This window comes from Somniosus microcephalus, chromosome 14, assembly GCF_052327205.1.
Source record: "Somniosus microcephalus isolate GS21.2 chromosome 14, FLI_Smic_1.0, whole genome shotgun sequence".
In the NCBI taxonomy this organism is placed as follows: Eukaryota; Metazoa; Chordata; class Chondrichthyes; order Squaliformes; family Somniosidae; genus Somniosus; species Somniosus microcephalus.
The window spans coordinates 6,077,251-6,090,735 of record NC_141000.1 but is presented as its reverse complement, the minus strand read 5'-3'; the positions used below and the strand labels follow the sequence as shown (position 1 = coordinate 6,090,735).

The 13,485-nt window shown below is 46.4% G+C and overlaps 1 protein-coding gene across 2 annotated transcripts in view; it reads left to right on the top strand.

Annotated features, from left to right (window-relative positions):
* LOC147107297 (cilia- and flagella-associated protein 47-like) overlaps positions 1 to 13,485 on the top strand; it is a 797,073-nt gene that overhangs the window by 678,480 nt on the left and 105,108 nt on the right. For both annotated transcript variants that reach the window (XM_086006182.1, XM_086006181.1), the window contains one exon: positions 10,293 to 10,452. In XM_086006182.1, the coding sequence (XP_085862308.1) occupies positions 10,293 to 10,452 (160 nt within the window). The remainder of the gene's footprint in view (positions 1 to 10,292; positions 10,453 to 13,485) is intronic.

The following is a 13,485-nucleotide window of genomic DNA, read 5'->3' as shown; positions in this document are numbered from 1 at the left end:
CTATAATCCCATTTTGAGAGTCCTTTCAAAGTTTGCCACATTTCCAGCGTGCTGCACGTCTCTCCTGAAACACGCCAGCTAATCCTGTTAGGAAGCCAGCCACTTGTCAACCCAACAGCTGCAGCTCCATCATAAAAACGGAGTTTTCAACAAGGATCAGTTGCAGGTGGCAGAACTTTGTTTTTTCAGGTCTTGGAGAACTTTTTGCAGGTCCACTGATCTTGGAACTGGTGAAGCTGAGATCCATCTTCACTGTGACCTCCTGGGAAAACCCTCTTCCCACCTTGACTGAGCGCTTCCTCAACTGAGATATATACCAGCAGCACGGGAACCATTTATTTCCTTTCCTCCTGGACCTCAGATTCGGACGAAGACCAGCCGCGGCAGCAGCAGAACCCGGAACAACAGCAGCACCAACAGGAGCGCCAAGCTGCTGCTCACCCACCTGAAGCTGCACAGGCCAGAAGGCGCTAGCGCAGGGAAGCACGTTGCCGCAGGAGATACTCCTGAAACAGGGTTTGCAGAAAGAGGATGAGCTACCTCAACATGACTGAGCAGCAGTGCCAAAGGAGGCTGAGACTTTCGCGAGAGGCAGTGGGTGACATATGCGCAATGCTGCAGCAAGACCTGGAGCCCAGAGGAGCGAGTGGACACCCCTTACCAGTGGCTGTAAAAGTCACCACCGCACTCAACTTTTCTGTTTCAGGCTCATTCCAGGGATCAACAACAGACATCAGTGGCATCTCCCAGTCGGCCGCACACACTTGCATCATGCAGGTAACCGATGCCCTCTTTGCAAAGGCGCACAATTACATCAACTTCGCCTAGGATCAAGCAAGTATAACCACGGGTGCGGTTGGATTTGCAAATATGGCAGACTTTCCAAGGGTGCAGGGCGTCGTAGACTGTACACATGTGGCCCTTAAGGCACCCCATCACAATCCAGCTCTTTTTGTCAACCGCAAGGGCTTCCACTCCCTCAATGTGCAGCTGGTGTGTAACCACAAGAAGGAAATTTTGCATGTTTGCGCCAAGTACCCTGGCAGTTGCCATGACTTGTTCATCCTGCGGCAATCTAGTGTGCCTCTGCTCTTCAGTTCGCCAAACCAACTTTGCGGATGGCTACTTGTAGACAAGGGCTGTCCCCTGAAGACGTGACTAATGACGCCGTACAAGAGGCCATCCAATGAAACTGAGGAGCGCTACAACTCCAGCCACATTTTGACCAGATCCATTAATGAGCAAACCATCGGCTTGCTGAAGATGCGATTCAGATGCCTTGATAGATCAGGTGGAGCCTGCAGTACTCAGCAGCCAGGGTCTCCAGAATCGTCGTGGTCTGCTGTGCACTTCATAACCTCGCACAGCATCGTGGCTTGCAGTTGCCGGAGGGACAAGTGGCTCAGCGCATAGCCTCCTCAGATGAGCATGAGGAGGAGGAGGAGGAGAGCGAGAACGAAGACCTTGCGGAGGTGCGTAAACTAGCAGCAGCAGCACACGAGAACATTGCTGCCTGGGATGCAAGGGATGCACTCATCTTGGCCAGATTTGCTTAGGCTGCCCAGTCAAACACATTTGGCTCGCATCTTCTTACCACACCATAGACAATGGACAAGAACCTGCGGCTTCCTATCACTCTGACCACGATCATGACAAATCCAAGTCGCCCTGAGCCCTCAATGTGGAACTTCCATTTGCGAAATGACACAGCCCAGAGCTTCAACAGTTTGCCATCACTTCATTTTATAACATTCACTAAAGGATGGCATTTAACAATTAAACACAACAGAACACCCGTGATGGCATTTAACAATTAAACACAACAGAACACCCAAGTGACTACCCTTGTGACTACTTGTGCTTTATCTTCCTCTTATGTGTGCTCCTACGTGGCTCCCCTGTGGCTTCAGCAGATGTGAAAGCTCCTTGCTCACTTTCATGCTGCTACTGCCTCAACACCTTTGGCAGGCGTCCTCTGGGGTTGCGAGCCTGTGAGGGCTCACCAACAGTCTGTGGCTGTGCAGGGGATGAGACGCCCATCACAGTTGGCTGAATTCTCTGGTGGGGCTCTGACCGAGGGCTCCGCTATGGCATGGGAGTGTGAGTGCTTGGAGAGGAGCCCCCACTTCCTTGTTGTCTGCCACCAACATCTCTCTCATGGGTCAGCCCCACTTCAGAGATAACAAGTGGCTTGACAGCACCTTGCTGCACTTCAGGGGGGCCATGAGGACCTGTTTCTGCACTGGCAGTCATACTCCAGAGGACTTCCATGAAGCTCTGGTTTCTCTGCTCAATAGCTGCCCATCGCTCCTCCAGAGATGTGTCTATTCTGAACAATGACCATGTTTTCAACACTCTGGCGACTTAGCTCCTCCATGGCCGTAGCCATCCTCTCCACGGAGGTTGCCATCCTTTCCGTGGTGATGCGTTCATGCGTCAGTGCCTCCACAAAGGCTCTGCTCATGTTAGCAATGGACTCCTCCATCCTCTCCACACTCGCAGTGACCCTGGATACAAAACCTGCCAGAGACTCCTGCACCTGTTCCTGGAGTTCCAGCACCACTCTCCTTCTGGATGGACCCGGAGGCACAGGGTCGACATGCAGCTGAGCCAAGCTGGCAGAGTCCTGCGCCCTCCGACGAGGACTCTCCACTGCTGTCCCAGTCTCCACCATCTGCTGATGCCCACTTGTGAGCTGTGATACACTAGGTGACAACATTGCTCTATGTCGCGAAGGTCCCACCGTGGTGTGAGTGTCTGTGCTGGTGCTGGATGTGTTTAATTCTGCTGACGCTGCGCCCTCAGAGGTTGCAGCTTCCTCTGAGGAGTCTGGATGCTCAGGCTCTTCCTCCTGGACAGTGGGGACGGGGGCTCTCGATGGTCCTGTGGGGGAGTAAAGGAAAGAGTTAGAGATGTGAGGTAAACGTTGCATGCACATTAAAGTGTGCAGATTATCATAAGTCAATCTGTTAGAACATCAGAATCATTATCAGTCACTCATGCAATGTCAATGAGAGAGATGCAAAACTATTCTGTCACCAGCTTGCTCTGATGTGCCCGTCTGTCTGTCCCCCACTTGCACATCCTCCTCGGCTCCCACGATCTCTAGGGCCGTCTCCTCAGCGCTGGTGAGCTGGGCTATTGAGGGTGGCCCTCCTTCTGTCTTTGCCCTTTCTCTCTTATTGTGGGCTCTCATTTCTTGCAATGAGGGACACGAGTGGAGTTTGAGTGAGAATGATGGAGTGAGTGCAGAGAATCCATAGCATAGATGCTTAGAAGGACACAAAGATGGAGTGAGGTCCCAAGACCAAGGGCCCTCCCTGTGTGTTGTAAGTTGTTGTCATTGCATAACAGTGATAGGGAGTGTGAGGGCAGCATAGTTGAATAGTGGAGTGAATGTGTACATAGAGAGAGAGGGGTGGTGAAGGGTGCAGGGATGTAAGGGTCCAATGGGATGTGGAGGAGGAGGTTGACAATGCAGAGTGCTGGTGATGAGAGGCGATGGGGAGCAGATTGAGGGTAATGGTGATGTCATACTCACTTTTCCTGTGCGGAGAAGGTCCTTAAACAACGTTCGGCACTGCAGCCAGGTTCTGCTGCACATTGATCTCGAACTGACCTCCTGTGCCACTTGCAGCCACACAGCTTTGGTCTGCTGGGGAGGTTTTTTCCTCCCAGAGGAAGGAAACCACACCTCCTTCTGAGCTCTGGCTCCCTCCTCCAGAGCATGGAGGGAGTCCTCATGGGTGCGGCCTTGGACCTTGAAGTAGACATATCAGGAGCACAAAACCGTTAGAAGAATCGCAAATAGAAGTTCTAAGGCAGAAAATGAATCAAGACTGCTTGCAGCCCTTAAATGCAGCTGCGTAAATTACGTCATCAGAGGCGAGTTTCAGGGCCAAAAGACTCACTGGGCCAGGGGTGCGCACATGCTGGGAATCAATTGCCCAATTAGGGCAAAATCGCTCAATTATCCCGCCTGACATCGGAGGCGGGAGCGGGACCCTGCCGACCATCTGACCCACCCCCAACCCGTCACCAATGACAAAATCCAGCCCAGTGTGTTTCTCATTCTTCTTCTAATTTCATCCTAATCCAGCAATCCTGAAATCATCTGCTTATTTATTTCCAAAGCATGCATTTTAACCTTTGCCAACACATTGCCCATTCTGGGTAGAAAGTAGACCGTCGCCATGTTAACGAGGCCCAGGAGTTAAAATAGCCTGAGCCTGATTTCTGCCGCAGCGGTTGAGTTTCCAGTTCACCGCACGACCCACCCACCCAAAGCCCACCTAGGTTTAAAATCCGGACCCGTGTGTGGTTACAACATTCCATTGGAACTACACCTGCAGGTGACGCTGTCCACCTAACATGATTTTACCTAACGTTATGTGAGAGAGGTCTACCATTTTCAGGACAATTCAATTCACATTCAATTTAAGTTACAGATAAACAAAAAAATAAACAAAATATTAGAAATCATAAAGAAATTAAACAGAACGGTTGAAAAAATAGAAGTCTGTTTCAGCAAAGAGAAGAACAATACCTCGCAACCAAAAATCAGCCACCAGAGCACTATGAAAACAAGTGCATACCACACCGACCGCAACAGCAGACAACCAACCATTGAAAGTGCTGGAAAAAGCTGCCGCAACACAATGGAAGATACTTTGGAGAAACAGGTTATGAAGGTCACCGTTGCCAAACCAGTGGGATTGCAACAAATTATTCATTACAGAATGATGCAAAATTTCGGCAAATGAAGCAGAGGTTTGCCGTAGCACCCTTGGCCCACTGCGTAGCTCCCTCCAGCCTCATCCACCACAAACCATAACCCCCTCTGAGGCTGTACAGTCCCAGCCGAACTTCTAACCAGGCACCCTCCCCTGCCCCCAACTTTGACCCCTTTGCACCACTGAGCAGCTTCTTTGTCCTGACCTGCAGCTCCCACCCACTGAGCAGGATATCGACCCTCACCCTTGGGCCTCATTTCCATAATTTTGGTGAGCAGCACACACCATTTGAACATCCAAAGGCAGCTCACCAGTTTGCTCCACATAAATTTGGGCTGGCTGTGATGCCGGCAACGGCCCTTAGGTAGGTTTGGAGGCGGGGAGGGGGAAGGAAAGAGAATTACACAATTTTTCTGCCTTTCTCCCACTCTAATTATTTCTGTCTCCCTTTTCTCTTTTGTTCTCTCTCTCTCTATGGTTCACATACTTTTCTAATTGTCTCCTCTGTACTTCTGATTGTCTGACTAATTTTCGCATTCTCACTCTCCCTTTCTCCAGAAAAATAGACAGACATAATCTTCTAAATAAAACCATAGAAGCTTGCTGTGATCTAGTAGATATGCTATGGCAACAGCTGTGAACATTACTGCAAAGGTTTTCTTTTAAATATGCATTTACATGCACAAATGATCTCATTTCTGGATATTTTCCCTCATGGTGACATTGAAGCATACGCTGCCAACTGAATCATCAGGGCATCTCATCTTAGCATTCTTTCTTTCTTTTTGTTGAACTGGAAGTCCACGCTCTGCCATACAAGATAGAAAATCTGAACAGTTGCCATCTCCCTCTTTTGTTGTCATCTGTTGTGAAACTGTCCATTCTCCAGATTAACCATTTCATATCAAAATATTTATACTATTTTAATTGACAACAACCACTAATTCCAACCTCTCTGCTCTCTTATAGCATTCCTTCTCAGCTTCACTTTATTCTGGATATTACCTGCCTTATGTAATTTGCTGATGTAATGTTATATATATATATCTTTACAAAATAACATGTACTGAAAACCTCCCTCAGGAAAATGAGTGAAGCCAGCATTGATACGTAGCTTCTCTATAACTTGCTCTCTCTCTGTGTATATATAGCTCTTTTTTTTAATCTCTTATCTCACAGACCATTCAGCTTGCTCAAAGTTGATACAAATTCAGTTTTCTTTAGTGTGTATTATATTTGTGTTAAGATCATCACTTGACACAGTTTGAAAGTCAGCACAGATTAGAACTAGATAGTAGGACTATAGCAACAAAGACTGTCGTTCAGTCACACATAGCCCTTCAAGTGTTGGCATGCTACAATTGCGTATAGCACCAGTTATCATTCAACTGAATCCTTTCTTCTCAGACTCATTTTTCTATACCACAAACAATCCGGCCCTGAATGCTCAGTGATGTGATCCCAGTAGTTACTTTGGGAATGTGTCTGCTGGTGCCCTCCAGCGCTGACCCCAGTGGAGTATGAGGGGTCAGGGGAAGGCACCTAATTAGCACAGACTCAATGATCAATAATACCTCCACGGGCACACCTCCGGGGTGCCCACTTGCCCCAATCCTCAGGGTGTCCCGGCTGGGAGATAGAGCTTTAGATTTTAGAGCCATGTATTTATACAGCAGATTTACAACTGGGATTGTGGAGCAGATTGATAAATGCAAAGTAAAGTAAATTGACAGAATTAGTGGTTTACCTACTTATTTGGAAATCTGGTACTGCTTTACTAAGGATTAATCTTAGATGAATCTTAGGGGTCCAGCCAGTTTACTTGGCCTGGGCCCCCAAGGTAAGCCCCATTTTCACAGGACTAATGGCCAGTGAGCTTATTCTCGTTGGGTGGACGGGCTGCCACTCAAAAGCTTCCAATAGGGAAAGGCTGAGGAAACAACTGACCTGGGAGTCTCCACCCCTGGCCCCAACTCCTCTTAAACAATGTTTTAATCTGTAATTGTGCAACTGAATTTCTTTTTTTTCACCAAAAGCCTCTCTATCTCTCTCTCCTCCTTTAGATGCTCCTTAAAACCTATCTCTTTGGCCAAGCTTTTGGTCATCTGTCCTAATGTCTCTTACCTTTGGCTCGGTATCAGATTTTATCTGATAACGCTTCTGTGAAGAGCTTTGGGACATTTTACTACGTTACCAGCATTATATTAATGCAAGCTGTTGATTCAGCTGCCTGGGAACACCTATGAGATGTTTGCAGTACACCATTGTAATTTAAATGAGCCCAATATCAGGTGAACCTCGGGCCTACTCGTTCAGGTGCAGGAATCAACCCATTGTCTAGACGCCTATGAAATTGTATACTAGCAATTCCCTCCTGCCCTTGAGATCCCCAAACACCCTCCCTCTCGCCCCCGAGGTCCCCAACCTCCATGCCCAGGATCCACAACCCCAGATCTCCCTCCCCGATCTGCCACTTACCTTCCCCCTGGACTCGACCTCCATGCTGACCCCCCCACAGGTCATCGATTGCTCCCCCCAGGCCACTGACCTCCCCCCACCCCCCCCCCGCAACCACGAGGCCCATGACTGCCGCCCCAAGACCCGTGATTCCCCCCCCCCGAGACCGACAATACCCCACCTGCGACCTGCGATCTCCCCCCCCGATTGCTCCCCCCCCGATTGCTCCCATGAGAACCACGATCTCCCTTCCGAGACCTGCGATCCCCCACGATCTCCCCAAAAATGGGGGCTCCCGAATTTCTAGCCACCTGTATTTGACGATTACAGAAAGTCTGAAACTGTTAAATAAAGAAAAAAGAAACAAACAATGAAGATTTTTAAGATGTTTATTAACAAACGTGACAGAACTTAAGAGTGAAATATTCTTCGAATTTGTAATCAGCTACAATAAGAAATACTTTTAGATCAGATATAACACCAATCACCACTCGGCAGGTTTTCATTCACAATTATTCCAGACTGAAATTCCTAAATAACAACCTATCACTCAGATTGTTGGGAGAGAGTTTTAATGAGCAGCTCTCATATGGGTCTGAGAGAATGTAAATTGTACTAAATTACCATCCTCTTAAATATGTCTAATGGATCTTATGGAATGCTGTTGTTTAATTTACAGGTTAGAACAAAGATTTCCCTTATTTCCTAACCTCAGTACTATAGTGGATCATTTATTTAGGGTAAGGGGCAATCAAAAGCCTAAAGTAGCAGATGTGAATGAGATTGAGGCCTGTTTTGTGCAATGGAAAGTAGAATGTATAAAGTATTTGTCTTCGACCCATCCATCCTTGAGAACTTTTCATCCTGTGTTTTCCAGAGGATCCGTTTATACTAATGATTTTGGAAGAACATCAAAGAACAGCAAAGGGTCACAAAAGAGATAGTAAGAGCTACAAAAAGGAAGTACGAAAAGAAACTTGCAAGGGATCAAAATCAACACACAGAATTTTTGTATTCCCTAGAATTCAGAATATTAAGGGGTGATCTGATCGAAGTTTTAAGGGGAACAGATAGGGAAGATAGAAATAAACTATTTCCGCTGGTTGGAGATTTTAGGGGCTGGATTTTACTCACCGACACACGTTGGGGGCGGGACTGCTGCCTTCCAGATTCTAGTCCCGCCCCCAGCGACGTCTGACAAACAGACGCCAATTTGCCCTGATTGGCCTTGTTAAGCCCCGCTCTGCGGGCTTGCCGGCCAATTAAGGGAAAGCCGGTGTCAGATGATGTCAGTTGATGACGCTTCATTTGCCAGTTTTCTTAAAGGCATATGCACCACACTTGTTTGACAGATGAATTGTCAGTGTTTGACAGCATTAAGGTGCTGTCAAACACTGACAATCACTGTCCAAAGGTGAGCCCTTGCACCCAGCCTCTCCAATTACTCTCTCCTTAGGATAAAACAGATGGCAGCTGCAGCTGAGATTGCAGAAGCCATCTGTCACTTCTCCTGATGAGATGAGCCTACACAAACACTTCACAGCTTGTCACCTGCAGAAACATCTAACCACATTAAAAATTACTTTCCCAACTTTTCCTTAGCTCTGATACCAACCAGTGTCCCACTGCATGCTTCACACCACTTCTGCAGCTGTCATCCAAACACCAACATAACAACAGACCCACAGTACGCCTCACTTACCCTGGCGGGGTTCCCTGACGTCGGGAAGCCCACAGCAGCAGTTGAAAAATTGGAAAAAGCCTCTTAGCTGCCTGTTAACTACCTGTTAACAGGCAGTTAAGTGGCTATAATCCTCTTCCTGCCGCTAGGATTCGGGTCCCTGCGCAAATTGGGGACGCGACTCCTGGGACGATTGGTTGGAGGCGGGTTGGGAGCAGGTTTAGGACCCGCTCCCATTTTTGGGATTCTCCCAGCAGTCCTGCCTCCAGACCCGCCTTCGCATCCAGCCCTGGGACTCGGGGGCATAGTCTAAAAATTAGAGCCAGACCTTTCAGGAGTGAAATTAGGAAACACTTCTACACACAAAGGGTGGTAGAAGTTTGGAACTCTCTTCCGCAAACAGCAATTGATGCTAGATCAATTGTTGATTTTAAATTGGAGATTGATAGCTTTTTATTAACTAAAGGTATTAAGGGAAAGGGGCCAAAGGTGGGTACAGGAAACTTCGTGATATCCGGCACCGATGGGACCAGCATGATGCCAATCTATGAAAACTTCCGGACAGACCAGTGCTAATGTTGAAGGATACGGAGGTTTTCATCTCCGTATCTGACAACAAACACTGTTGCTTAGCAACAGCTTGTAAACAGTCGGCCCGTACCTTGGAAGCATCTCTGTAGCTTAGCAACAGCTTCAGAGAGGCTTTCCAGAGACTGACTGTTTAAAAAAAATGCTAGGAGAAGAAAAAGAAGAAAAAAAAACTAACAAAACGGCTGCTGATTTCTGCCGTTAGATCGAGGTTTCCGGCCATACAACCTCTGGATAAACCAACGTTTCCTGTATATGGAGTTAGATCGCAGATCAGCCATGATCTCATTGAATGGCGAAACAGGGTCGAGGGGCTAAATGGCCTCCTCCTGTTCCTATGTTCCTAAGTGAAGGACAATCCCTTGGAATAGTTCTTGACCATTCTGTACCTGGTTATTTCAAGCTCCTCTTCGCCCTCCACACAGCGCACACACACATAAAAAGAATATTGAACTATTCCACATCATTGCAAACATGCAGGAGAGATTTACAATTTCATGCCTTTATGCAACTCCACTCCCCACGTAGTATCAGGACAATTTACAATTTAATACTTGCATAGCTTCCTAAATTTAATAGAGTGTCTTAAATCATCTCACATTTATCATTATCACTGGTAATAAAGTGCATATCAACTGATTTGTCTACACAATGTGTCATCTTTCTTTATCAGCTGGCACCTTGTTCTACCAAGCCGTTTACAGTATCTAATATGTAAAATTAGATTTGTCAAATTTGAAATTACTCTAGGTGAATTACATATCTCTGGTCTCTGAAGCTTAAGATTTTCTGACAGTATATATTAATGCTATATCTGTTATTCAATTGAATAGGTATATTACTTCCCCCGAAAGGGAAATTGGACATCCCTCTGATTTTTGCACCTGATGACATGGCATTATACGAGGGTCTGATGGTAGTCCAAATTAAGAAGCAAAATGGAAATAGTTGGCCTTATGTAACGTCTGAAGTGACAGCTGGAGAACAGAAAAGGTAAGATGAAGGCACACAAAATAAATGAACAGAAATATTTGTTTTAATAACTGTATAAAGGAACAATTGAATACATAAAACCATTTTACTCCTGCTGATACAAACACTGGATGAGATGTGTGCTGACTGTAGACTATCACAAAATAACAAACGTTAAAAAAAGCAAAGAAATAATACTACAGGAAATAGATTCACCTGAATGTCTTAATTGAAAAAAAAGGAATCAGAAATCACTGTCTCTGAAGAAAACTGAACTGATTGTTTTAACTGTTCCAAAAACTGAACACAAGCCAATCAAAAACAACAACAATTTACATTTATGTAGCGCCTTTAACATTGTGAAATGTCCCAAAGCGCCTCGCAGGAGCGTAATCCGACAAAGAAATTGACACCGAGCCAAAGAAGGAGACATTAGAACAGATAACCAAAAGCTTGGTCAAGAGGAAAGTTTTAAGGAGGGCCTTAAAATTACCCCCAGTGGGTTCTGTCTTCCCAATGTTTAACTGGATGAAATTGCGGCTCATCCAGGACTGGATGTCGAACAAGCAGGCTGACAACAGAGGCGCTGGTAGGGTCAAGGGAGATGATGGATGATGTTGCCAACTGCAGTTACATTGCAGATGGTCAGATTGGGTTGGGAAAGAATTAGGTAGTTCCCCTGCTCCATTTTAACTGCTCCCCTGCCTGGTTTCTGTCTGTCAGGTGGGAGGGTGGGTGGCGGGTGCAGGGGAATGGTAATATATATATTTACACACTTTGTGGGGGAAGGCCTGTATTAGAGTACGTCAGTGGCTTATTACATTCCCCTCAGTGCTGACTGAGTTTTTAGATTCCAGTTTTAAAATGCCAACCATCACTTTTAATATTTGAGTAGGAAATGGGATTGCACCTAAAAGGGATAAAGGACATTGAGCTTCTGTACATATTGATCTTTTAAGTTGAGAGCAAATTACAGATACTGTAAGATTTAAGAACAGAAACTGAATACAAAAAAGTCATTCAAAACTCATTACACGTGGGTGGAAGGGTTAAGATCTATAGTGAAGAGTAGGCATTTGGGACAAAAGCACTATTAGAATAAACATTCTGGAACTAGGAAGAGAATTCAGAGCCCCTTGGTTATTTTTCAGGAATCTAATATTGAATTTAAGAAGTCAAAGAGGAGATTAAAAATTGATGTAGTAATGATGATCTGTCAGTAGATGTCTTTAGCAAGCTTTCTAAATATAACAACACATTATTTACTAATTATGTCAGTGACATCCTGTGGCAGAACATCAATACTATACCAAACTTTGTGTCAGCTTAGTTTTCTGCCTTCTATGTTTTTTGTGAATTGTGTTATGAAAGTGAGCAATATTAGTGCTGAAGAATAAAACACTTTCCATTTAAGGCTTCCAATACCACTATTGAGCATTCCCAGGTCAGGTACAGTATAGCACAGTTAGGTGCAGAGTGAAACTCCCTTCTTCTCTGCTTCACCGACGTGTCTCAGCCCCAACTACAGAGCAGCACTGGCAGGTGACCTACTACCAGACATCTGCTAATTGCTCTGTAAGAAGCCTCTTAAGAGATGCATTCTGCCTGTAATCAATTCCTTATTAAAATGCGCTATTTTTTATAGCTGTAAAAAAGTTTTACAGAGGGACTTTATTATATCCAAATTTGGTTATATGTAGTACCACTGCATGACAGTGTTATGGTTATTTCACCAGACCCAGAAGAATGGATTCTAAAGGTTAGTTTTGAAACAGAAGATGAAATCAACTGTTTTGTGTTTAGAATAATGTGATGTTGAAAAGGGTTGCAGAGTTCTGTTCTAGGTATACTTTGTCATAATGGTAACATGATATGAGAGCCCCAAAGTGTGAAGTGTCTGTGATGTGAGATAAACTCTGGGTAAAGATAAAGGGCTAGAAATTGGCCTCCTTAGTGCCTCCTGTTATCGCCTCTGGGGGGGGGGCGATAACTGGGCGCTAACGACTTACCACCCGGGAGTGGCGATGTTACCGCCGCCCGCGAAATTCACCTGGCGGTTTGCGGCGGTGGTAAGCCCTAGTGCCACGATCTCCTGTGCCCGGAGATCGTGATGTCATCCGGCTGCGCAGTGCCCCGGTAACGCCCCAGACCCGAACTTCGGTTCCGCCCCCTGCAGCATCGCCGGGCGAAAACACCGGCAACTGCAGGAGACGTTCATCGGGAGGCCTGGCGCCTCGGGGGCGATACTTAAAGGCGAGGTGGCCGAGGTAAGTCAAAAAATTCTGAAATGCTCTCTTTTTTTTCCCCTTTATCTTCGCCAGCGATCGATCAGCCCGGCACTCTGCTGCAGTGCATCGAGCTGATCAGGTCAGATTGTGGCTGCCGTCAGGGACCAGGTAAGTTTTCCTTGGAGAGCCTGCAGCGATGGGCCTTCCCCTTAAGGGAGGGAAGGAGCCTTCCAACGTGGCAGCGCTGCCCGGCCCATTGTGCAGCGCTGCTCACCTCCCGCCCCGCCTGCTGCCTGCTGCTTGATTTAGCACTCCACTTCCTTCCTGGAGCGCCAAAACTCAATTTTTTCAAAGCTGCGAATCATTAGCGCCTGGCGCTAACTTTCTCAGCTTTCAAAAGTTACCGTCCCCAAACAGGGCGAGACCGCATTTCTAGCCCATAGTTAAATGTCAAGTTTTTAGGTTATTCTTGGACCCTCAAGTCCAGGGTTGCTGAGACCAAATGTAGCACCTGAGTCACTGCCTCAGCTGACAGCATCGAAATCAGCATAACCCAGGGTTTGAACCTTTCTGATCCTTCATGTAGGAAAGTTCAACCTGGTCTCCCTTCTTACTCCTAATAAGCCACAAGTCTGCTCTTGATTCGAAAGTGCGCATACTTAGCCATTGGGTGAGAACAGGATCGGACTCAGCTATGATGCCTTGTATGGTTGAATAACCAGCTGACACATGAAAAATGGCCACTTGGGTGGAATACCAAATGGCTGATGGTGCCTTTGGGACTGTATTTCAGCAAACATCAGCTCATTCAGGAGAGGAGGAGGGC